At 41.1% G+C, this 25,932-nt stretch overlaps 1 protein-coding gene across 8 annotated transcripts in view; it reads right to left on the bottom strand.

Annotated features, from left to right (window-relative positions):
• Positions 1–25,932, bottom strand: part of PLA2G6 (phospholipase A2 group VI) — a 107,994-nt gene that overhangs the window by 51,198 nt on the left and 30,864 nt on the right. For all 8 annotated transcript variants that reach the window (XM_077168811.1, XM_077168803.1, XM_077168805.1 and 5 more), the window contains 3 exons: positions 21,808–22,023; positions 2,056–2,239; positions 275–462 (listed from right to left, as the gene is read on the bottom strand). In XM_077168811.1, coding sequence (XP_077024926.1) covers positions 275–462; positions 2,056–2,239; positions 21,808–22,023 — 588 coding nt within the window. The remainder of the gene's footprint in view (positions 1–274; positions 463–2,055; positions 2,240–21,807; positions 22,024–25,932) is intronic.

A 25,932-nucleotide genomic window follows, 5' to 3' on the forward strand; every position in this document is an offset into this window, starting at 1 on the left:
TTTATGGAAATGTTAAACTTTACATTTCCTGCACAGCTGGGTTGTGGGCTGAGACACACCCAGTATGTACTGATCAAGTGCCTTCTTGGCACCAGGCCCGCCTATGGCACCAGCATCCAATATGTATCTAATGAGGCTTGTGGGCCTGGTGCTCCTGCTCTGACTCTGGGGGGTCCTGAGACCCGTGCAGGACCCTGCTCACTCGAGGTGAGGCAGGTGCTGGGGGAGCTGGAGGCCCAGCTGGCGGGGGCCTGGGTGGGGAGCAAGGTCTTACCCCTTCCGGGAGTACTTCATGGCAGTGTGGATGGGGTACCCGCCGGGCCCCATGATGTTGCAGCGGGCATTGCACAGCAGCAGCACGCGCACCATCTCCTGCTTCCCCATCTGGCAGGCCAGGTGCAGCGGTGTCTGCCCTTGGTGGTTCACCTGGTTCAGGCCGGCCGACGCGTTCTTTCCTAGGAGCTGACAGCATCCTATCAGGGGTGGGCGCCCAGCCCCTGTGTGTTCCCCTCCCCAGCACCCACCTGGCAGTCTGTCTTTAGGGACAAAGCAGAAGGGCAGTTTGTCTCCACAAGGACACTGATGAGAATCAGAGAGAAGCAACAGAGATAAGGCTTTGGAGGGTGGGTTTAAGCAGCAGACTGCACCAGTGTGGCCTGGGGCTGGGGCTGGCCTCACAGCGGCATATGTGAAAAATGTCTGATTTGACACACAAGAAACTTTAACAGGTGGATGTCCCTAGGGAGGGCTCTGGAGGTCCAGGTAGGAATGATACTTGCTTTTCACTGCATATCCATCAGTTCTGCTTGATTTTTTTTCTATGTGCACATATTATTTTTCTATGAAAAAGCAAACTGCGAAGGTTTTATTTTTTCCTCATGATTGGCTGAACCCTACCTCCGGGAGGCTTAATTTCTGCCACCGTGTACCGTGTGACTCCAGGATCACCGCACGACAGCCCTGGCTGGGCCCGTCGGTGGGAGGAGCACAGCGGGGAAGGTGGAGGTGCCGGTGGCCAGGCCCAGATTCGAGGGCCGGCCCCACCACGCGCAGCTCTATGGCCCTCCCTGGGCACGTTTCCTAACTTCACTGAACCTCGGTTTCCCTGACAAGTAGCGAAGGACAGTGACCAACGCTCCACAGAGGGCATTTTGGGAACTGACTAACTAAAACATAAAGCACTCAGTAGGGAACCAGCACCTGAGAGAGGGCAGCTACAGCTGTCTGTGACCATGGATAAAGGTGTGGGACGTACCCTCTGCATCAAGGCAGGGGTTTCTGTGGCACCGTGCTAGGCACTGCGTGGCTCTCAGGGGCAGCGCTCCATGAAAGCACTTAAGAAATAAGACTGGAATCCGTATTTTTTTAGAATAATGTAACTCTATCCTGACCCCAATAGAGAGAGAAGGATATATCCTTTAGAAAAGGCAGTAAAGAGATATAGCCTAGGCAATAAAACTGTCTGATATTCTGCCTTTTCCTTTCAAGCCAATGTATAAAGTATCCTTTCAACAGCATCACTCAGTCCACTCACTCACAATTTTGCTTATCTTCTGTCCAGATAATCAAAAAGTTATCAGAAGGAGTGCTTCTGGCACAGATGTCTACCCCGAGCCAGCTGAAGTTGTTTTGCTTATCTGAGTTCCTGTCAAAGCGAAGCTCAGGCCCTGCTGGGCTGTAGGGCTGTGCACTCCTTCGGGAAGAGGCTGACACTGGTCTCCCCAGCCCAGGGCTGGACACACAGCAGGTGCTGGGGAAAAGCTGAACTAAACTGAATGACTAGAACTGGGCCTTGAATTGAGTTTGCTGGGTTGGAGGACACCCCCAGGGATGTTGGAGTAAAGTGGCCAAGGATATGCCTCCTTGGCAAGTGTGCAGAAGGGAAAGCAGAGGGGTGGGGGGTGGAGGGACAACCTCCAGGAAGGGGTGCAGGCCTCAAAGACCAAAGGGGTCAGTGAGAGCCCTGGAGCGAGATCTGAGTCCAAGGGCTCAAAGAGAATGGTGTGGACAGTGAGAAGTCGCCAGCACAGATTGCCCTACCCACCCCCTGCTCACCTGCAGCACCTGGGCGTTGTCGCCCTGGACGGCATAATGGAAGGCAGTCTCTCCACGGTTGTCAGTGACGTCCATCTGGGCATGGCAGTACTGTACCAGCTCCACGAGGCTCTCCCAGTCGCCTTTGCGGCAGGCCAGGTGCAGGGGAGTGCAGCCCTCCTCGTTCTCCGTGCTGTTGGCGCAGCTGCGGGGGAAGCCAGGAAGTGAGCAGGCTTGGCACCAGGTGGGCAGGGGTGCTGAGACACTCCAGGTGCAGGAGCAGGGCCAAGGGCAGGGAATTCCCAACTTCTGGCTTTGTTTGAGCTCAAAAGCATTCATGCCCCACTCCTGCTGGGTGGCTCAAACTTTGGGTAGGTTCAGAATTTATTCGTATTTGCTAGGATTTGCATGAGGTTTCAGTGGAGCTTGCAGAGCCGGATGAGACATGCCCCGGGGCCACACTGGTGTGAAGCAGGAGGTGGGGTGGCACACAGAAAGGTGCAGAAATCTCATTAACCTCAGATAATTTACTTAACCTCTCTGAACTTTTAATATTCTTTACTGACAAAAGAAGGAAAATAACACCTGCTATTCCTGCCCAAGTTAACGGACAGAACTGCTGTGAGATTAAATACCACACCGTACAGGAATATGCTAGTGAACTATACAGTGAGATAAGGATTTTTGTGCTTTGGGCCTGGGAGCCAGAACCGAGTTTTCTGAATGGAGAAGCAGAGGTGGGGGAGGCTACTGCAGGGCCAGCTGGGAAGCTGGGGTCCCGTGGAAGAGCCCATACTTGGCCCTCACCAAGGCCTCTACTGATCTCTGCTGACTGAATGAACATGAGAGTAGATGTTGCAGCTTCTAGAGAGGCAATCAGGGATTTGTCTTTGGAAGGAGACACCAGGGATTCGAAGCCCTCTCAGCCCTCTCCAGGTGAGTGACCTTGTGCAGGTTCACAACTGCATCTCAAGATGATAAACTTGGGAAAGAGGGCCAAGATGGCAGCTTAGCAAGGTGCGCGTTTTGGTTCGTCCTCCAGAACAACTACTAGGTGACCAGAAACAGTGCAGAGCAGCTCCAGGAGCCACAGTGACCGGACACACAGTGTATGCCAGTCTGGACCAGCTGGACCTGCTGCGAGCCCCCCCAGAGCCGTGAGTTCCCCAAGCCATGGTGGACGGTGCCCGGCGCCGCTCCCGGACAGGCGGCTCCCCAGAGGGAAAGGAGGGACACTGTAACAGTAGCAGGGACTGAGTCCAACCAAACACCAATTGTGGCATTAATTAACAAATTCTGACTACTAAAAATAGGCTCCCAATCAAGCGAACCTGGTCAAGGCGGAGGTCCCTTGTTGGACTAGCCAAAAAAGAGGAAAGGGGAGGAAACGGAGGTTTTTGTGGCTGTCTCTACGGAAGCCTGGCTGCCTCCGGATTCAGGGGCGGGACTACTCAGGCTGCAAGTGCCCCAGGCATAGGCAGAAACGGACTGCTTTCAGAGCTGTCTCCCGGCTGTGCCTTCCCCAGCGGAGGGGTGAAGCCCAACTCAGGTGGAATCTCTCCCTCAAGGAATTCAGAACCCAGGGTTCAGTAATTAGAAGCCATTAAAACCAGCCCACAACCTCTCCTCTGTCTCGACCACACCCCCAGCAGGGACAGCCTTCCAAACTTAAAGGTGCCACAACATCTTTTGCTGGTGGGACCCGCAGGCAGACAAGCGCCACATACTGGGCAGGATAAGAAACACAGAGCCCAGAGACTTCACAGGAAAGTCTTTCAACCTGCTAGGTCTCACCCTCAGGGAAAACTGATGCAGGTGACTCTTTCCCCCTGATAGGAGGCCAGTTTTGTCTGGAAAACCTGGCTGGAGTCTATATTACCTATGTAGACCCTCCTAAGGGTGGGGAGGGAAAAGGCACCTTACAAGCAGGACAAGAAACAAGAAAAAAAGAACGGAAAAATTATCCCGTTAAACAAAACCTAAGCTAGAGGTCCAGAAAAAGCTGAACAGAAGGTCAAAGAACAGATAGACAACAAACTCATCTAGCAAGAAAACCCTAGGGGAGATCCAAGATGGCGTCTTAGTAAGGTACATGCGTCTTAGTTCCTCCGACTCCAAATCAACTAATAGGTGAACAGAAACAGTACAAAACAACTCCCAGGGCTACAGCAGGGAATGGACACACAGCGTAACCAAGACTGGGCTGGCTAGTCTGACTGCGAAACTCAGCTGCGGTGAGTGAGATCCCCGAGCGGCGGGTGATTTCCCGAGCAGCCGCAGCTGCGGCGGTCCGAGTTAATCCCTCCCTCCTTCCGGGGCTGGCTGAGAGACTCGGAGAGACAAGCTTCCCAGCCAAGGCGGCCGGCGCCACACTTTTGCGGGCGGCTTCGAGTCCGCGACTACAAGTCTCGGATCAGAGGGCTATCCAAAGTCTGAGCTGGCAAGTCTGATTCCGAGTCTTGGCTGCGGCGAGACCCCCGAGCGGCCGCAGCTGCGGCGGTCCGAGCTAATCCCTCCCTCCTTCCGAGGCTGGCTGAGAGACTCGGAGAGACAAGCTTCCCAGCCAAGGCGGCCGGCGCCACACTTTTGTGGGCGGCTTCGAGTCCGCGACTACAAGTCTCGGATCAGAGGGCTATCCAAAGTCTGGGCTGGCAAGTCTGATTCCGAGTCTTGGCTGCGGCGAGACCCCCGAGCGGCCGCAGCTGCGGCGGTCCGAGCTAATCCCTCCCTCCTTCCCGGGCCGGCTGAGAGTATCGGAGAAGTAAGTTCCCCAAGCCGAGGCAGGCGGCGCCCTTCTTTTGCGGGCGGCTTCGAGTCTCGGCGTTAAGTCCGCGGCTACGAGTCCCGGATCAGAGGGCTATCCAAAGTCTGGGCTGGCTAGACTGACTGCGAGACTCGGCTGCAGTGAGACCCCCGAGCGGCGTGCGATCTCCCGATCAGCGGCAGCTGCGGTGGTCCGAGCTACTCCCTCCCCCCTTTCCGGGCCGGCTGAGAGTATTGGAGAAGCAGGTTTCCCAAGCCGAGGCAGGTGGCACCCCTCTTTTGCGGGCGGCTTCGAGTCCGCGGATACGAGTCTCAGATAGGAGGGCTATCCAAGCCGCGGAAGCCCCCCCCCCACGGGAGGCTTCCTGGTCCGGTGGGGAATCCCCCAGGCCCGCTGCGGCCCGCAACCAGCCACAGGGTCCCCTCAAGCCGCGGCAGCTGACGCCCCCACCACGCGCGGCCCCTGAACCAACGGAGAGATTTGGATCCGAAAGCCCCAGGCCACGGAGATCGGTGACTGGGGGAGACCCATTCCAAACACTTGAGGCAAACGTGTGCCACGTGCGCCACGTACTGGGCAAGATAAGAAAAACAGATCCCAGAGATTTCACAGAAAAATCTTACAACCTTGCTGGGTCCAACACCCAGAGAAATCTGAATAAATGCCCAGACGCCAGCAGCAGAAGATAACTGTCCACGCTCAAAAGATTGAGAATATGGCCCAGTCAAAGGAACAAACCAATAGCTCAAATGAGACACAAGAGCTGAGACAACTAATCCTGAATATACGAACAGAAATGGAAAACCTCTTCAAAAATGAAATCGATAAATTGAGGGAGGACATGAAGAGGACATGGGCTGAACATAAAGAAGAAATAGAAAAACTGAAAAAACAAATCGCAGAACTTATGGAAGTGAAGGATAAAGTAGCAAACATAGAAAAAATAATGGATAGTTACAATGATAGATTTAAAGAGACAGAAGATAGAATTAGTGATTTGGAGGATGGAACATCTGAACTCCAAAAAGAAACAGAAACTATAGGGAAAAGAATGGAGAAATTTGAACAGGGTATCAGGGAACTCAAGGACAATATGAACCGCACAAATATACGTGTTGTGGGTGTCCCAGAAGGAGAAGAGAAGGGAAAAGGAGGAGAAAAACTAATGGAAGAAATTTTCACTGAAAATTTCCCAACTCTTATGAAAGACCTAAAATTACAGATCCAAGAAGTGCAGCGCACCCCAAAGAGATTAGACCCAAATAGGCGTTCTCCAAGACACTTACTAGTTAGAATGTCAGAGGTCAATGAGAAAGAGAGGATCTTGAAAGCAGCAAGAGAAAAACAATCCATCACATACAAGGGAAACCCAATAAGACTATGTGTAGATTTCTCAGCAGAAACCATGGAAGCTAGAAGACAGTGGGATGATATATTTAAAATACTAAAAGAGAAAAACTGCCAACCAAGACTCCTATATCCAGCAAAATTATCCTTCAAGAATGAGGGAGAAATTAAAACATTCTCAGACAAAAAGTCACTGAAAGAATTCGTGACCAAGAGACCAGCTCTGCAAGAAATACTAAAGGGAGCATTAGAGTCAGATACAAAAAGACAGAAGAGAGAGATATGGAAAAGAGTGTAGAAAGAAGGAAAATCAGATATGATATATATAATACAAAAGGCAAAATGTTAGAGGAAAATATTATCCAAACAGTAATAAAACTAAATGTCAATGGACTGAATACCCCAATCAAAAGACATAGATTGGCAGAATGGATTAAAAAACAGGATCCTTCTATATGCTGTCTACAGGAAACACATCTTAGACCCACGGATAAATATAGGTTGAAAGTGAAAGGTTGGAAAAAGATATTTCATGCAAATAACAACCAGAAAAGAGCAGGAGTGGCTATACTAATTTCCAACAAATTAGACTTCAAATGTAAAAGAGACAAAGAAGGACACTATATACTAATAAAAGGAACAATTAAACAAGAAGACATAACAATCATAAATATTTACGCACCGAACCAGAATGCCCCAAAATACGTGAGAAATACACTGCAAACACTGAAAAGGGAAATAGACTCATATACTATAATAGTTGGAGACTTCAACTCACCACTCTCATCAAGGGACAGAACATCTAGACAGAAGATCAACAAAGAAATAGAGAATCTGAATATTACTATAAATGAACTAGACTTAATAGACATTTATAGGACATTACATCCCACAACAGCAGGATACACCTTTTTCTCAAGTGCTCATGGATCATTCTCAAAAATAGACCATATGCTGGGTCACAAAGCAAGTCTTAACAAATTTAAAAAGATTGAAATCTTACACAACACTTTCTCGGACCATAAAGGAATGATGTTGGAAATCAATAATAGGCAGAGTGCCAGAAAATTCACAAATACGTGGAGGCTCAACAACACACTCCTAAACAACGAGTGGGTCAAAGAAGAAATTGCTAGAGAAATTAGCAAATACCTCGAGGCGAATGAAAATGAAAACACAACATATCAAAACTTATGGGACGCAGCAAAGGCAGTGCTAAGAGGGAAATTTATTGCTCTAAATGCCTATATCAGAAAAGAAGAAAAGGCAAAAATTCAGGAATTAACTATCCATTTGGAAGAACTGGAGAAAGAACAGCAAGCTAACCCCAAAGCAAGCAAAAGGAAAGAAATAACAAAGATTAGAGCACAAATAAATGAAATTGAAAACATGAAAACAATAGAGAAAATCAATAAGGCCAGAAGTTGGTTCTATGAGAAAATCAATAAGATTGATGGGCCCTTAGCAAGATTGACAAAAAGAAGAAGAGAGAGGATGCAAATAAATAAGATCAGAAATGGAAGAGGAGACATAACTACTGACCTCACAGAAATAAAGGAGGTAATAACAGGATACTGTGAACAACTTTACGCTAATAAATACAACAATTTAGAGGAAATGGACGGGTTCCTGGAAAGACATGAACAACAAACTTTGACTCAAGAAGAGATAGATGATCTCAACAAACCAATCACAAGTAAAGAAATCGAAGCAGTCATTCAAAAGCTTCCTAAAAAGAAAAGTCCAGGACCAGACGGCTTCACATGTGAATTCTATCAAACATTCCAGAAAGAATTAGTACCAACTCTCCTCAAACTCTTCAAAAAAATTGAAGTGGAGGGAAAACTACCTAACTCATTCTATGAAGCCAACATTACCCTCATACCAAAACCAGGCAAAGATATTACAAGAAAAGAAAACTACAGGCCGATCTCTCTAATGAATATTGATGCAAAAATCCTCAATAAAATTCTAGCAAATCGTATCCAACAACACATTAAAAGAATTATTCATCATGACCAAGTAGGATTCATCCCAGGTATGCAAGGATGGTTCAACATAAGAAAATCAATTAATGTAATACATCATATCAACAAATCAAAGCAGAAAAATCACATGATCATCTCAATTGATGCAGAGAAGGCATTTGACAAGATTCAACATCCTTTCCTGTTGAAAACACTTCAAAGGATAGGAATACAAGGGAACTTCCTTAAAATGATAGAGGGAATATATGAAAAACCCACAGCTAATATCATCCTCAATGGGGAAAAATTGAAAACGTTCCCCCTAAGATCAGGAACAAGACAAGGATGTCCACTATCACCACTATTATTCAACATTGTGTTGGAGGTTCTAGCCAGAGCAATTAGACAAGAAAAAGAAATACAAGGCATCAAAATTGGAAAGGAAGAAGTAAAACTATCACTGTTTGCAGACGATATGATACTATACGTCGAAAACCCGGAAAAATCCACAACAAAACTACTAGAGCTAATAAATGAGTACAGCAAAGTAGCAGGTTACAAGATCAACATTCAAAAATCTGTAGCATTTCTATACACTAGCAATGAACAAGCGGAGGGGGAAATCGAGAAACGAATCCCATTTACAATTGCAACTAAAAGAATAAAATACCTAGGAATAAATTTAACTAAAGAGACAAAAGACCTATACAAAGAAAACTACAAAAAACTGCTAAAAGAAATCACAGAAGACCTAAACAGATGGAAGGGCATACCGTGTTCATGGATTGGAAGACTAAATATAGTTAAGATGTCAATCCTACCTAAATTGATTTACAGATTCAATGCAATACCAATCAAAATCCCAACAACTTATTTTTCAGAAATAGAAAAACCAATAAGCAAATTTATCTGGAAGGGCAGGGTGCCCCGAATTGCTAAAAACATCTTGAGGAAAAAAAACGAAGCTGGAGGTCTTGCGCTGCCAGACTTTAAGGCATATTATGAAGCCACAGTGGTCAAAACAGCATGGTATTGGCATAAAGATAGATATATCGACCAATGGAATCGAATAGAGTGCTCAGATATAGACCCTCTCATCTATGGTCATTTGATCTTTGATAAGGGAGTCAAGCCAACTCACCTGGGACAGAACAGTCTCTTCAATAAATGGTGCCTAGAGAACTGGATATCCACATGCAAAAGAATGAAAGAAGACCCATATCTCACACCCTATACAAAAGTTAACTCAAAATGGATCAAAGATCTAAACATTAGGTCTAAGACCATAGAACAGTTAGAGCAAAATGTAGGGAGATATCTTATGAATCTTACAATTGGAGGCGGTTTTATGGACCTCACACCTAAAGCAAGAGCACTGAAGAAGGAAATAAATAAATGGGAACTCCTCAAAATTAAACACTTTTGTGCATCAAAGAACTTCATCAAGAAAGTAGAAAGACAGCCTACACAATGGGAATCAATATTTGGAAACGACATATCAGATAAAGGTCTAGTATCCAGAATTTATAATGAGATTGTTCAACTCAACAACAAAAAGATAGCCAACCCAATTACAAAATGGGAAAAAGACTTGAATAGACACCTCTCAGAGGAGGAAATACAAATGGCCAAAAGGCACATGAAGAGATGCTCAATGTCCCTGGCCATTAGAGAAATGCAAATCAAAACCACAATGAGATATCATCTCACACCCACCAGAATGGCCATTATCAACAAAACAGAAAATGACAAGTGCTGGAGAGGATGCGGAGAAAGAGGCACACTTATCCACTGTTGGTGGGAATGTCAAATGGTGCAACCACTGTGGAAAGCAGTTTGGCGGTTCCTCAAAAAGCTGAATATAGAATTGCCATACGATCCAGCAATACCATTGCTGGGAATCTACTCAAAGGAATTAAGGGCAAAAACTCAAACAGACATTTGCACACCAATGTTTATAGCAGCGTTATTTACAATTGCAAACAGATGGAAACAGCCAAAATGTCCATCAACAGACGAGTGGCTAAACAAACTGTGGTATATACGTACGATGGAATATTATGCAGCGTTAAGACAGGATAAACTTATGAAGCATGTAATAACATGGATGGACCTAGAAAACATTATGCTGAGTGAGTCTAGCCAAAAGCTAAAAGACAAATACTGTATGGTCCCAATGATGTGAATCGACACTCGAGAATAAACTTGGAATATGTCATTGGTAACAGAGTTCAGCAGGAGTTAGAAACAGGGTAAGATAACGGGTAATCGGAGCTGATGGAATACAGACGGTGCAATAGGACTAGATACAAAAACTCAAAAATGGACAGTACAATAATACCTAATTGTAAAGTAATCATGTTAAAATACTGAACGAAGCTGCATCCGAGCTATAGGTTTTTGTTTTGTTTTGTTTTGTTTGTTTTGTTCTTATTATTATTACTTTTATTTTTTTTCTCTATATTAACATTCTATATCTTTTTCTGTTATAATGCTAGTTCTTCTAAACCGATGCAAATGTACTAAGAAACGATGATCATGCATCTATGTGATGATGTTAAGAATTACTGATTGCATATGTAGAATGGTATGACGTCTAAAAAAAAAAAAAATGGTCAGCACAATACTGCCTAATTGTAATGTAATTATATTGGAACGCTGAATGAAGCTGCATCTGATCTATAGTTTTTTTTTTGTTTGTTTTGTTTTTTTTCTCTTATATATTTTTGTACTTTTTATTTTTATTTGTGTTTTCTCTCTGTGTTATCACTTTATTTCTTTTTCTGTTGTAGTGCTATTTCTTTCTCTAAATCGATGCATATGTACTGAGAAATGATGACCATACACCTATGTGATGATATTAAGAATTACTGATTGCATATGTAGAATGGATTGATTTCTATTGTTGTGTTAGTTAATTTTTTTAATTAATAAAAAAAAAAGAAAACCCTAGGTAAGATAAGTGAAAGCAATCTCCACAATAAACTAATTAAGGTGATTAAATGTCCAGACACCAGCAAAAAATAACAAATCACATCAGGAAAACTGAAGATATGGCCCAGTCAAAGGAACAAACCAATAGTTCAAATGAGATACAGGAGCTGAAACAATTAATTCAGAATATATGAACAGACATGGAAAACCTCATCAAAAACCAAATCAACAAATTGAGGGAGTATATGAAGAAGGCAAGGAACAAACAAAAAGCAGTAATGGAAAGTCTGAAAAAAACAAATCACAGAACTTATGGGAATGAAAGGTACAGTAGAAGAGATGAAAAAAAAACAACGGAAACCTACAATGGTAGATTTCAAGAGACAGAGGTGAGGATTAGTGAACTGGAGGGTGGAACATCTGAATTCCAAAAAGAAACAGAAACTATAGGGAAAAGAATGGAAAAATATGAGCAGGGACTCAGGGAACTGAATGATAATATGAAGTGCACAAATATACATGTTGTGGGTGTCCCAGAAGGAGAAGAGAAGGGAAAAGGAGGAGAAAAACTAATGGAGTAAATTATCACTGAAAATTTCCCAACTCTTATGAAAGACCTAAAATTATAGATCCAAGAAACGTAGCGGGCCCCAAAGAGAATAGATCCAAATAGACATTCTCCAAGACACTTATTAGTCAGAATGTCAGAGGTCAAAGAGAAAGAGAGGATCTTGAAAGCAGCAAGAGAAAAGCAATCCATCACATACAAGGGAAACCCAATAAGACTATGTGTAGATTTCTCAGCAGAAACCATGGAGGTGAGAAGACGGTGGGATGATATATTTAAATTACTAAAGAGAAAAACTGCCAACCAAGAATTCTATACCCAGAAAAACTGTCCTTCAAAAATGGGGGAGAAATTAAAACATTTTCAGACAAAAAATCACTGAGAGAATTTGTGACCAAGAGACCAGCTCTGCAAGAAATACTAAAGGGAGCACTAGAGACAGATACGAAAAGACAGAAGAGAGAGGTGTGGAAAAGAGTATAGAAAGAAGGAAAATTAGATATGACATACAAAATACAAAATGCAAAATGGTAGAGGAAAGTACTACCCAAACAGTAACAACACTAAATGTTAATACATTGAACTCCCCAATCAAAAGACATAGACTGGCAGAATGGATTAAAAAACAGGATCCTTCTATATGCTGTCTACGGAAAACACATCTTAGACCTGAAGATAAACATAGGTTGAAAGTGAAAGGTTGGGAAAAGATATTTCAAGCAAATAACAACCAGAAAACAGCAGGAGGAGCTATACTAATATACAACAAATTAGACTTCAAATGTAAAATAATTAAAAGAGACAAAGAAGGATACTATGTACTAATAAAAGGAACAATTCAACATGAAGACATAACAATCATAAATATTTATGCACCGAACCAGAATGCCCCAAAATACATGAGGCAAACACTACAAACACTGAAAAGGGAAACAGACACGTCTACTATAATAATAGTTGGAGACTTCAATTCCCCACTCTCATCAATGGACAGAACATCTAGACAGAGGATCAATAAAGAAACAGAGAATCTGAATATTACAATAAATGAGCTAGACTTAACAGACATTTATAGGACATTACACCCCACAACAGCAGGATACACCTTTTTCTCAAATGCTCATGGATCATTCTCAAAGATAGACCACATGCTGGGTCACAAAGCAAGTCTCAACAAATTTAAAAAGATTGAAATCATAGAAAATACTTTCTCAGATCATAAGGGAATGAAGTTGGAAATCAATAATAGGAAGAGCACCAGAAAATTCACATATATGTGGAGGCTCCACAACACACTCTTAAACAGCCAGTGGGTCAAGGAAGAAATTACAAGAGAAATCAGTAAATATCTCGAGGCAAAAGAAAATGAAAACACAACATATCAAAACTTACGGGATGCAGCAAAGGCAGTGCTAAGAGGGAAATTTATTGCCCTAAATGCCTATATCAAAAAAGAAGGGCAAAAATACAGGAATTAACTGTCCACTTGGAAGAACTGGAGAAAGAACAGCAAACTAACCCCAAAGCAAGCAAAAGGAAAGAAATAACAAAGATTAGAGCAGAAATAAATGAAATTGAGAACATGAAAACAATTGAGAAAATCAATAAAACCAGAAGTTGGTTCTATGAGAAAATCAATAAGATTGATGGACCCTTAGTGAGGTTGACAAAAAGAAGAAGACAGAGGATGCAAATAAATAAGATCAGAAATGGAAGAGGAGACATAACCACTGACCCCACAGAAATAAAGGCGGTAATAACAGGATACTATGAACAACTTTATGCCAATAAATACAACAATGTAGATGAAATGGACAACTTCCTAGAAAGGCATGAACAACCAACTTTGACTCAAGAAGAAATAGATGACCTCAACAAACCAATCACAAGTAAAAAATTGAATCAGTCATTCAAAAGTTTCCCAAAAAGAAAAGTCCAGGACCAGACGGCTTCACATGTGAATTCTACCAAATATTCCAGAAAGAATTAGTACCAATCCTGCTCAAACTCCTCAAAAAAATTGAAGTGGAGGGAAAGCTACCTAATTCATTCTATGAAACCAACATCACCCTCATACCAAAACCAGGCAAAGATATTACAAAAAAAGAAAACTACAGGCCAATCTCTCTAATGAATATAGATGCAAAAATCCTCAACAAAATTCTAGCAAATTGAATCCAGCAACACATTAAAAGAATTATACATCATGACCAAGCAGGATTCATCCCAGGTATGCAAGGATGGTTCAACATAAGAAAATCAATTAATGTAATACACCATATCAACAAATCAAAGCAGAAAAATCACGTGATCATCTCAATTGATGCAGAGAAGGCATTTGACAAGATTCAACATCCTTTCCTGTTGAAAACACTTCAAAGGATAGGAATACAAGGGAATTTCCTTAAAATGATAAAGGGAATATATGAAAAACCCACAGCTAATATCATCCTCAATGGGGAAAACTGAAAACTTTCCCCCTAAGATCAGGAACAAGACAAGGATGTCCACTATCACCACTATTATTCAACATTTTATTGGAAGTCCTAGCCAGAGCAATTAGACAAGAAAAAGAAATACAAGGCATCAAAATTGGAAAAGAAGAAGTTAAAACTATCACTGTTTGCAGATGATATGATACTATATGTCGAAAACCCTGAAAAATCCATGGCAAAACTACTAGAGCTAATAAACGAGTACAGCAAAGTGGCAGGATACAAGATCAACATTCAAAAATCTGTAGTGTTTCTATACACTAGTAATGAACGATCTGAGGGGGAAATCAAGAAACGAATTCCATTTACAATTGCAACTAAAAGAATAAAATACTTAGGAATAAATTTAACTAAAGAGACAAAAGACCCATACAAAGAAAACTACAAGAAACTATTAAAAGAAATCACAGAAGACCTAAATAGATGGAAGGTCATACCATGTTCATGGATTGGAAGACTAAATATAGTTAAGATGTCAATTCCACCTAAATTGATTTACAGATTCAACGCAATACCAATCAAAATCCCAACAACTTACTTTTCAGAAATAGAAAAACCAATAAGCAAATTTATCTGGAATGGCAGTGTACCCCGAATTGCTAAAAGTATCTTGAGGGAAAAAAAACGAAGCTGGAGGTCTCACGCTGCCTGACTTTAAGGCATATTATGAAGCCACAGTGGTCAAAACAGCATGGTACCGGCATAAAGATAGATATATTGACCAACGGAATTGAATAGAGTGTTCAGATATAAACCCTCTCATCTATGGACATTTGATCTTTTTTTTTTTTTTTCTGTTTTTTTAAAAAATGTTTTTTTCTTTTTTATTGTGAAAAATAGCATATATACAAAAAAGCAATAAATTTCCAAGTATATTTTAACAAGGAGTAATAGAACAGATTTTAAAGTTAGGTATGGGTTACAGTTCATGATTTTTTGGTTTTTCTTCTAGCTGCTCCAAGATACTGGAGACCAACAGAAATATCAATATAATGATTCAGCAGTCATACTCACTTGCTAAACCTTGTCTTCTCTGTTATACTCCTCCTTCTCTTTAAATAGCATATACACATAAAAGCAACAAATTTCAAAGTACATTGCAACAATTAGTTGGAGAATAGATGTCAGAGTTTGGCATGGGCCACAATTCCAGGTTTTTTTTTCTAGCTCCTCCAAGGCACTGGAGGCCAAAAGAAATATTTCAATACAATGATTCAGCACTCATGCTCTTTTGTTAAACCCAACTTTCTCTGTATAACTCCACCATCACTTTTGACCTTTTTCCCACTCCTTAGGGCTATTTTGGGATATGCTAACTTTTTCTAACTTTTTCATGTTGGAAGCGGCTGTTAATAATATGGAATGAGGGATGGAACTAGTTAATGTTCTGGAAGGGCTGGCCCCTTTGTACTTCAGGACTTACCTGGACCCATCTGGAGGTTGTAGGTTTTGGAAAGTTACCCTAGTGCATGGAACCTTTGCAGAATCTTATATAATGCCTGGGTATTCTTTAGGATTGGCAGGAATGGTTTTGGTTGGAGTTTGGCAAGTTATGATAGGTAGTAATGTCTAACTGAAGCTTGCAGCTTCTTGACTCTATTTGAACTCTCTCAGCCACTTAAACCTTATTTGTTACACTTCTTTTCCCCTTTTTGGTCAGGGTGGCATTGTTGATCCCACGGTACCAGGGCCAGGCTTATTGCTGGGGATCATCTCCCACACCACCAGGGAGGCTTTCATACCTGGATGTCCTGTCCCACATAGGGGTGAGGGCAATGGTTTCACTTGCAATGTTGGGCTTAGAGAGAGAAAGGCCTCATCTGAAACAAAAGAGGTCCTTCGGAGGTCACATTCCTATACCTATAGGTAGGCTAAACTTCTCTGCCACATGCGTAAACTCCATAAGAGCAAGCCTCAAGATCAAGGGCTTGGCCAATTGATTGAGATGACCCTAATGTTTGGTACAGTATCCAGGGTTTCCCCAGTGGTAAAGTTTAACAGTTCCATAATTTTTCTCCCATCCCTCAAGGAACTTTGCCAATACTTTTTGATTATCTGGCTAATATACTCTGGAATGTATCCAGACATTACATTAAGCTATACAGGATTAAAGGCTCTCATTCTTATTCTAGGCTCCCTGTGTTTGGATTGCTTAACTGATCTATCCAGACAGGGTGAGTTAGATTATATGCTACAGAAAACCTAGGTTCTGGACGTACTTTCTTCGTTTGGTTTCAAAGAGTAGGTGAAGTTCTAAAATACATGCAATGTCTTCCTTATCCCTATTTTCTGAATTATCTTTTTTTTTTTATTATTAATCAAAAAAAAGAAAAGAAATTAACACAACATTTAGAAATCATTCCATTCTACAAATGCACTCAGTAATTCTTAGTATCATCACATAGATGTATGATCATCATTTCTTAGTACATTTGCATCGATTTAGGAAAAGAACTAGCAAAACAGCAGAAAAAAATACAGAATGTTAATATAGAGAAGAGAATTAAAATAATAATACTAATAATATATATATATATAAAAAGGAAAAAGAAAAAAACAAAAACAAAAGATACAAACACACAAACAAACAAACAAAAAACCATATTTCAGGTGCAGCTTCATTCAGTGTTCCAACATAGTTACATTACACTTAGGTATTATTGTGCTGTCCATTTTTGAGTTTTTGTATCTAGTCCTGTTGCACAGTCTGTATCCCTTCAGCTCCAATTACCCATTATCTTACCCTGTTTCTAACTCCTGCTGGTCTCTGTTACCAATGATATATTCCAAGCTGATTCTCAAATGTCGGTTCACATCAGTGGGACCTTACAGTATTTTTCCTTTAGTTTTGGGTTAGACTCACTCAGCATAATGTTCTCTAGGTCCATCCATGTTATTACATGCTTCATAAGTTTAGTCTGTCTTAAAGCTGCATAATATTCCATCGTAGGTATACGCCACAGTTTGTTTAGCCACTCGTCTGTTGATGGACATTTTGGCTGTTTCCATCTCTTTGCAATTGTAGATAATGCTGCTATAAACACTGGTGTGCAAATGTCCGTCTGTGTCTTTGCCCTTAAGTCCCTTGAGTAGATACCTAGCAGTGGTATTGCTGGGTCGTAATCCATTCTGCCATTCTATGTCTTTTGATTGGGAAATTCAGTCCATTAACTTTTAGTATTATTACTGTTTGGATAATATTTTCCTCTACCATTTTGGCTTTTGTATTATATATATCATATCTGATTTTCCTTCTTTCTACACTTTACTCCATACCTCTCTCTTCTGTCTTTTCGTATCTGACTCTAGTGCTCCCTTTAGTATTTCTTGCAGAGCTGGTCTCTTGGTCACAAATTCTCTCAGTGACTTTTTGTCTATAAATGTTTTAATTTCTCCTTCATTTTTGAAGGACAATTCTGCTGGATATAGGAGTCTTGGTTGGCAGTTTTTCTCTTTTAGTAATTTAAATATATCATCCCACTGTCTTCTAGCTTCCATGGTTTCTGCTGAGAAATCTACACATAGTCTTATTGGGTTTCCCTTGTATGTGACAGATTGTTTTTCTCTTGCTGCTTTCAAGATCCTCTCTTTCTCTTTGACCTCTGACATTCTAACTAGTAAGTGTCTTGGAGAACGCCTATTTGGGTCTATTCTCTTTGGGGTGCGCTGCACTTCTTGGATCTGTAAATTTAGGTCTTTCATAAGAGTTGGGAAATTTTCAGTGATAATTTCTTCCATTAGTTTTTCTCCTCCTTTTCCCTTCTCTTCTCCTTCTGGGACACCCACAACACGTATATTTGTGCGCTTCATATTGTCATTCAGTTCCCTGATCCCCTGCTCAAGTTTTTCCATTCTTTTCCCTATAGTTTCTATTTCTTTTTGGAATTCAGATGTTCCATCCTCCAGTTCACTAATTGTAGCTTCTGTCTCTTTAGATCTACCATTGTAGGTATCCATTGTTTTTTCCATTTTTTCTTCTTTGTCCTTCACTCCCATAAGTTCTGTGATTTGTTTTTTCAGATTTTCTATTTCTTCTTTTTGTTCAGCCCATGTCTTCTTCATGTCCTCCCTCAATTTATTGATTTGGTTTTTGAAGAATTTTTCCATTTCTGTTCGTATATTCAGCATTAGTTGTCTCAGCTCCTGTATCTCATTTGAACTATTGGTTTGTTCCTTTGACTGGGCCATATCTTCAATTTTCTGAGCGTCATCCATTATTTTCTGCTGGTGTCTGGGCATTTGATCAGATTTCCCTGGGTGTGGGACCCAGCTGGTTGAAAGCTTTTTCTGTGAAATCTCTGGGCTCTGTTTTTCTTTTCCTGCCCAGTAGGTGGCGCTCATGGCGCTCGTCTGTCTGCACGGCAGTCGCCCGGGAAACCGCGCGTGGAGGTGGGGGTCGCTGGCCGCCGCGGCTTGGGAGAGTGCCGGTCCTAATTGCCCAGCTGGCCCGAAACGCCAAGCGTGACGGGAGGGCCCCGCTATCCAACGTTCCCAGTCAGACCGGGGAGCCACGTGCGTGGAGGGGACCCCAGTCGCCAGCCGCCCCGGCCGGGAAAACGTGCGCCCCTCGGGTAGCTCACCGCAGCAGATTCTCCCTGCCCGTTCAGCTGTTCCAGAATGGGGTACGCTGTCTTTTTGGTCTCTGTCGTGACTCCGGGAGCTGTTTCGTATTGTTTCTGTTTCTTTAGTTGCTTTTCTGCAGGAGGAACTAAGACCCGCGCGACTTACTAAGCCGCCATCTTCTCCGGCTTGACATTTGATCTTTGATAAGGCAGTCAAGCCAACTCACCTGGGACAGAACAGTCTCTTCAATAAATGGTGCCTAGAGAACTGGATATCCATATGCAAAAGAATGAAAGAGGACCCGTATCTCACACCCTATACAAAAGTTAACTCAAAATGGATCAAAGATCTAAACATCAGGTTTAAGACCATAAAACAGTTAGAGGAAAATGTAGGGAGATATCTTATAAATCTTATAATTGGAGGCAGTTTTATAGACCTTACACCTAAAGCAAGAGCACTGAAGAAAGAAAGAAAGAAATGGGAACTCCTCAAAATTAAACACTTTTGTGCATCAAAGAACTTCATCGAGAAAGTAAAAAGACAGCCTACACAATGGGAGACAATATTTGGAAACGACATATCAGATAAAGGTCTAGTATCCAGAATTTATAAAGAGATTGTTTAACTCAACAACAAAAAGACAGACAATCCAATTACAAAATGGGAAAAAGACTTGAACAGACACTTCTCAGAAGAGGAAATACAAATGGCCAAAAGGCACATGAAGAGATGCTCAATGTCCCTGGCCATTAGAGAAATGCAAATCAAAACCACAAGGAGATATCATCTCACACCCACCAGAATGGCCATTATCAACAAAACAGAAAATGACAAGTGCTGGAGAGGATGTGGAGAAAGAGGCATACTTATTCACTGTTGGTGGGAATGTCAAATGGTGCAACCACAGTGGAAGGCAGTTTGGCGGTTCCTCAAAAAGCTGAATATAGAATTGCCATATGACCCAGCAATACCATTGCTAGGTATCTACTCAGAGGACATAAGGGCAAAGATACAAACGGACATTTGCACACCAATATTTATAGCAGCATTATTTACAATTGCAAGGAGATGGAAACAGCGAAAATGTCCATCAACAGATGAGTGGCTAAACAAACTATGGTATATACATACGATGGAATATTATGCAGCTTTAAGACAGAATAAACTTATAAAGTATGTAACAACATGGATGGACCTTGAGAACATTATGCTGAGTGAGACTAGCCAAAAACTAAAGGACAAACACTGTATGGTCTCATTGATATGAACTGACATTAGTGAATAAACTTAGAATATTTTGTTCGTAACAGAGACCATCAGGAGATAGAAATAGGGTAATTGGAGCTGAAGGGATACAGACTGTGCAACAGGACTGGATACAAAAACTCAGAAATGGACAGCACAATACTACCTAACTGTAATATAATTATGTTAAAACACTGAATGAAGCTGCATGTGCGAATGATACAGGGAGGAGGGCTGGGGACATACAATGTACAAATTTTAAAAATGTTTTTGCATGAGGAAGAATAAAGGAATGCCATTATTACAGGGTGCTGAAAATAGATGGTAATTAATATTTTAAAATGTCACCTTATGTGTGAGACTAAAGCAAAAAAATGTTTATTTGTTACAAAATTTATATTTTGACTAGAGCATTTCCTAATATAACTTATGTAGATAGTTTGATTGAACATCATAAGTACTTGGAATCTCAGGTAGGATATGAGATTTTGTTGGTTTGTCCAGAGTGATGCCCTGATGAATCCCAGATTGATTTGATCAGTGAGTGGAAAAGTATTTGCAAGCCCCCTTCAGGGAATGGTGAGAGCGGGGAGAAATTCAACTTTCCCAAGTTGAATTCTTGATATTCTTACAAGCAGTGTGGACAACCAAAGCTATAGGCAGAGCCCCCAGGCTTGGGGTTTGTTCATATGAAACTTAACCCCACAAAGGATAGGTCAAGTCTACTTAAAATTTAGGCCTAACAGTCACCCCCAAGAGAGCCTCTTTTGTTGCTCAGATGTGGCCTCTCCCTCCAGCCAACATGAGGAGCAGTCTCACCACCCTCCCCCTCTCTGCGTGGGACATGACCCCCAGGGGTGTGAACCTTCCTGGCAACATGGGACAGAGATCCTGGAATAAGCTGGGACTCAGCATCAAGGGACTGAGAAAAACCCTAGAATGAGCTGAGAATTAACATCAAGGGATTGAGAGAACCTTCTTGACCTAAGGGGGAAGAGTGAAATGAGACAAAGTGTCAATGGCTGAGAGATTCCAAACAGAGTCCAGAGGTTATCCTGGAGGTTATTCTTATGCACTAAGTAGATATCACCTTGTTGTTCAAGATGTAGTGGAGAGGCTGGAGGGAACTGCCTGAAAATGTAGAGCTGTCTTCCAGTAGCCATGTTTCTTGATGATGATTGAACAATGATATAGCTTTCACAATGTGACTCTGTGAATGTGAAAACCTTGTGTCTGATGCTGCTTTTAGCTACTCTATCAACAGAAGAGTAGAACATATGGAATAAAAATAAATAATAGGGGGAACAAATGTTAAAATAAATTTAGTTTGAAACGCTAGTAGTAAATGAAAGGGAGGGGTAAGGGGTATGGTATGTATAACTTTTTTTTCTCTGTTATCATTTTATTTATTTTTCTGTTGTCTTTTTATTTCTTTTTCTAAATCGATGCAAATGTTCTAAGAAATGATGAATATGCAACTATGTGATGATATCAAGAATTACTGATTATATATGTAGAATGGAATGATATTGTTTTGTTTGTTGTTAATTTTTTTAATAAATATATAAATAATAAAAAAATAAAGATGATACACTTCATGGGGGTGTTGGGGGGGTTCACCTTCATTGCAGGTAACAGACAGCAGCCATAAGCCTGGCACTTGTAGGTGCTCCAGCAATACTCAATTTCTTCTTCTGACTTTATTTGGCATATTTATGTTCTAAGCCAGGTGCAATGCTACTCCTTTTCAAGTCAAACTATTTGGGCAACCTTGAATTTCTGGAGGGGAACTGAGGCAAGGCTGAGACTCTTCGTGGCCCCACCCACCGCACACACATTGTTGGATGGACCCCCCTCCTGCTCCGAGCGAGAAGGTCCCCTGCCCACCTGATGATGCGGCTGTGGTGGAAGCACTCGCGGATCCCCAACTCCACCGCCAGGTGGGCCACCGACCAGCTGGGGTGGCTGCGGATGAGGTCGGTCAGATGCTGCAGGGCCTCCATATGCAGGACCTGGGCAGAGCTCTCATAGAAGGGGGGCAGCTGGGTGGAATACTGCTGGAAGTTCACCAGGGCGTCGGCCTCCGCCTCGAGCTGGAACAGTCTGCGGAGTCAGGACGGAGGAGGGGAAAATGGAAATGAACCAGGCAGGACCTTTAATTCACTGCTGGAATCAGAAGCCTTGCACCCCCACAAATAGGTTTTGGGCCATAAAACTGATCTGCTTCCAGCCTGGTTCCTTCCCCCACCAAACACACACACGTACGTACAGTCATGCACATGCCACATGCACACCCATCTACACAGAGTCTGGACTTACTTTTTACTGGAAAAGAATTCCTTTTTTTTTTTTTGGTACTATCACATCCTGCTTTTATGTTTTATTTTATCAAAGCCCTGTTACATCCATTGTCAAATTTTGTTACCATAGCTGCAAGCTCCGACCTCAAGCCCCCAATCATTGGCATATTATAGGAACTAAATAAGGATCAGTCAACCCAAATGTCCAACCATGGAATTTTAAATAAACTGTGATACAGTGATGTGATGGACTATTATACATCCATTAAAAAGAGATATTAAAAGAATAGGGAATTTGACATGGTTACAATTCCACAATTTTAGGTTTTTACTTCTAGCTGCTCTAAGATATTGGAGACTAAAACAGATATCAATTTAATGATTCAGCAATCATATTCTTTTGTTAAATCCTTTCTTCTCTGTATAACTCCATTATTACCTTTGATCTTTCTATCCTTCTCTTTAGAAAATATGTTTTACAACTAACTGTGTTGCTGTGCTTTGACTTGTATTTTTTTTTTGCATACATGTTATTTTTCACAAAAAAGAAAGATAAAAGTTGATTGTGGTGATTAAAAAAAAAAAAGAATAGGGAAATGTTTATTTTGTAAAGTTAAGTTAAAAAATAGGATATAGCAGGCCACAGTGGCTCAGCAGGCAGAGTTCTCACCTGCCATGCCGGAGACCTGGGTTCGATTCCCAGTGCCTGCTCATGCAAGAAAAAAAAAGTAGGATATAAATTATATGTAATATAATAAGATCTAGACTGTGTTTAAAAAATGCAAGTGCAGAGAAAAGACTGGAAAGAAATATGTCAAAATGGACATGGTGTGGGAAGATTCTATGACAGAGTAAGAAGCTCCAGATATTGGAGACTAAAACAGATATCAATTTAATGATTCAGCAGTCTCTCTACAAAACACCTACTGAACTGGTAGGAACTGCCTAAATCAACTATTTTTTCAACTCTGTAGTCTGGTGGGACACTGTGCAGCATTCAGAGAAGACTTGGAGGAAGAGGCTGGTAAACTGTGGTAGGACTGGTGACCTTCACCCTCCATGCTGCAGCCACCATCCACCACCCCTCAAAAGAGTGGCAGGTAGTCGTGGGGGCTGCAGCCCGGGCTCCTGGGGCAGCTTGAGGGGGCCAGGTGGGCTATAAGGGCGAATTCCTCCAAAATCCAGGGGCGAGTGGTCTGATTGCTGACCACTGCTTTTGATCAGCTACTTTGGATTGCTGGGAGCCAGTTCTGAGGATGCTCATGGTTCCAACACCACTTAGGCAAAAGCAGCAGAGAAGTCTTAAAGAGGCAGTATTTTCTTTTTCTCTTATCTCTTTCCATTTTCTGTTTGGGGGGTAAAAATAGTTTAGAAAAGTCATGACAAATTGACAGCTCCAGCCTTCAACAACAACAAAACCTAGCAATCCCAGTATAGTGGGAGAACCAGATTTCCAGAGTTACAGCAACATATACTCAGAATATCCGGTTCTCCACAAAAAAATAACAAAACCTATCAAGAAACAAAATGAGGGCCCACTCACAGGAAAAAGAAAAGTATTTGCCAGAAACCATCCCTGAGGAAGCTCCTATGTTAGAAATACTAGTCAAAGACATTAAATCAACTATCTTTTGTACACTAAATGAGCTAAAGGAATCCATAAATGAAGAACTAAGAGAAATTAGGAAAACACTGTCATTTAAAAAATAGTGGTAGAAATTATAAAAAGGAAACAGACACTTTGGAGCTGTAACATACAATAATTGAAATGAAAAACTAATTACATGAATTCAAGAGCAGATTTTAAAGGCAGAAGAAAGGATCAGCAAATTTGAAGACAAGACCATTTATCCAGCACAAGGTGAAGAGGAAAAATAAAATGATAAATGAACAGAGCCTGAGAGACTTTTGAAACACCATCAAGTGTACCTATAGACTCATCATTGGAGTCTCAGAAGAAGAGAGAGAGAGAGAGAAAGGGGCAGAACAAGTAATTAAAGAAATAATGGCCAAAAACTTCCACAATCTGATGCAAGACGTGAATATACATACTTTATACTCCTATATGACTTAACAGTAATAATACAACATATAAAATGTAACCTGAGAAAATAACAATATGAAGGGGAGAAGACAGAGACATACAGGAGTTTGTATACTACTGAGGCCAGATCGGCACTAGTCAAACTGGATTGTTATTAGTTTAAAATGTTAAATGTCATTACAAAGACAACCTCTAAGAAAATAGCTAAAAATATATAGAGAAAAGAGAAGAAAAAGTAAACAAAATAGTACACTACAAAAAAACAACTAAGACCAAAAAAAGGCAGTAATGGAGTCATTAAAGAACAAAATGCATACAAGATATACAGAGAACTAATGCTAAATGGCAGAAGTAAATCTTTCCTTAAATACCAATGGATTAAACTCCCTTATTAAAAGGCAGAGACTGGTAGACTGGATAAAAATACATGATCCATCTATATGCTGTGTACAAGAGACTCACTTTAGGTACAAAGACACAGTTTGAAAAGGTTGAAAGGAAAAAGCTAGAAAAAGATATTCTATGCAAACACTAATCAAAAGAGAGACGGGGGTGGGCCATGGTGGCTCAGCTGGCAGAGTTCTCCCCTGCCATGCCAGAGACCTGGGTTCGATTCCCAGTGCCTGCTCATGCAAAAAAAAAAAAAGAAGTAAAGAGAGCTGGAATGGCTATATTACTATCAAATAGACTTTAAGTAACAAAAGATTACAAGACACAAAAAATAACATTATATATTGATAAAAGTTTCAATCCAGTACAAAGATAGAATAATTATAAAAATGTATGTACTTTATAACAGAGCCTCCAAATATATAAAGCAAAAACTGATAGAATGGAAGGGAGAAATAGATAGTTCTACAATAATAGTTGGAGGCTTCAATACACCACTTTCAATAACTGATAGAACATATAAAGAGTAGATTAATAAGGAAATAGAGTACCTGTACAACAATATTAAACAATTAGACCTAATGTTCATATATAGAACATTCCACCAAAAAAACAGTATAACACACATTTTTTTCATGTACACATGGAACATTTTCCACATAGACCATACGTTACCCCTTACGAATATAGACGCAAAAATCGTCACCAAAATTCTGGCAAACTGAACTCAACAACATATTAAAAGGATTATACTCCATGACCAAGTGGGACTAATTCCAAGAATGCAAAGATGATTCAACATAAGAAAATCAATCAGTAATACATCATATTAATAGAATGAAGGACAAAAAATACATGATGAACTCAATTGATGCAGAAAAGGCACATGACAAAATCCGACATACTTTCATGACAAAGACACTCTGAAAACTAGGAACTTTCTAGAGGGGAATTTTCTCAACAAGATAAAAGGCATTTATGAGAAATCCACAGCAAATATCATACTTGCTGGTGAGAGACTGAAAGCTTTCTCCCTAAGATCAGGAACAAGACAAGGATGCACACTGGTATCATCAATGTTATTCACCACTGTATTAGAATTTCTAGCCAGAGCAATCAAGCAAGAGAAAGAAATAAAAGGTATCCAAACTGGAAAGGAAGAAGTCATATAACCCCTATTTGCAGATGACATGATCCTATATGCAGAAAACCCCAAAGAATCCACAAGAAAGTTACTAGAACTAATAAACAAATTCAGCAAAGTTGCAGCATATAAGA

Source organism: Tamandua tetradactyla, chromosome 7, assembly GCF_023851605.1.
Source record: "Tamandua tetradactyla isolate mTamTet1 chromosome 7, mTamTet1.pri, whole genome shotgun sequence".
NCBI classification, from domain to species: Eukaryota; Metazoa; Chordata; class Mammalia; order Pilosa; family Myrmecophagidae; genus Tamandua; species Tamandua tetradactyla.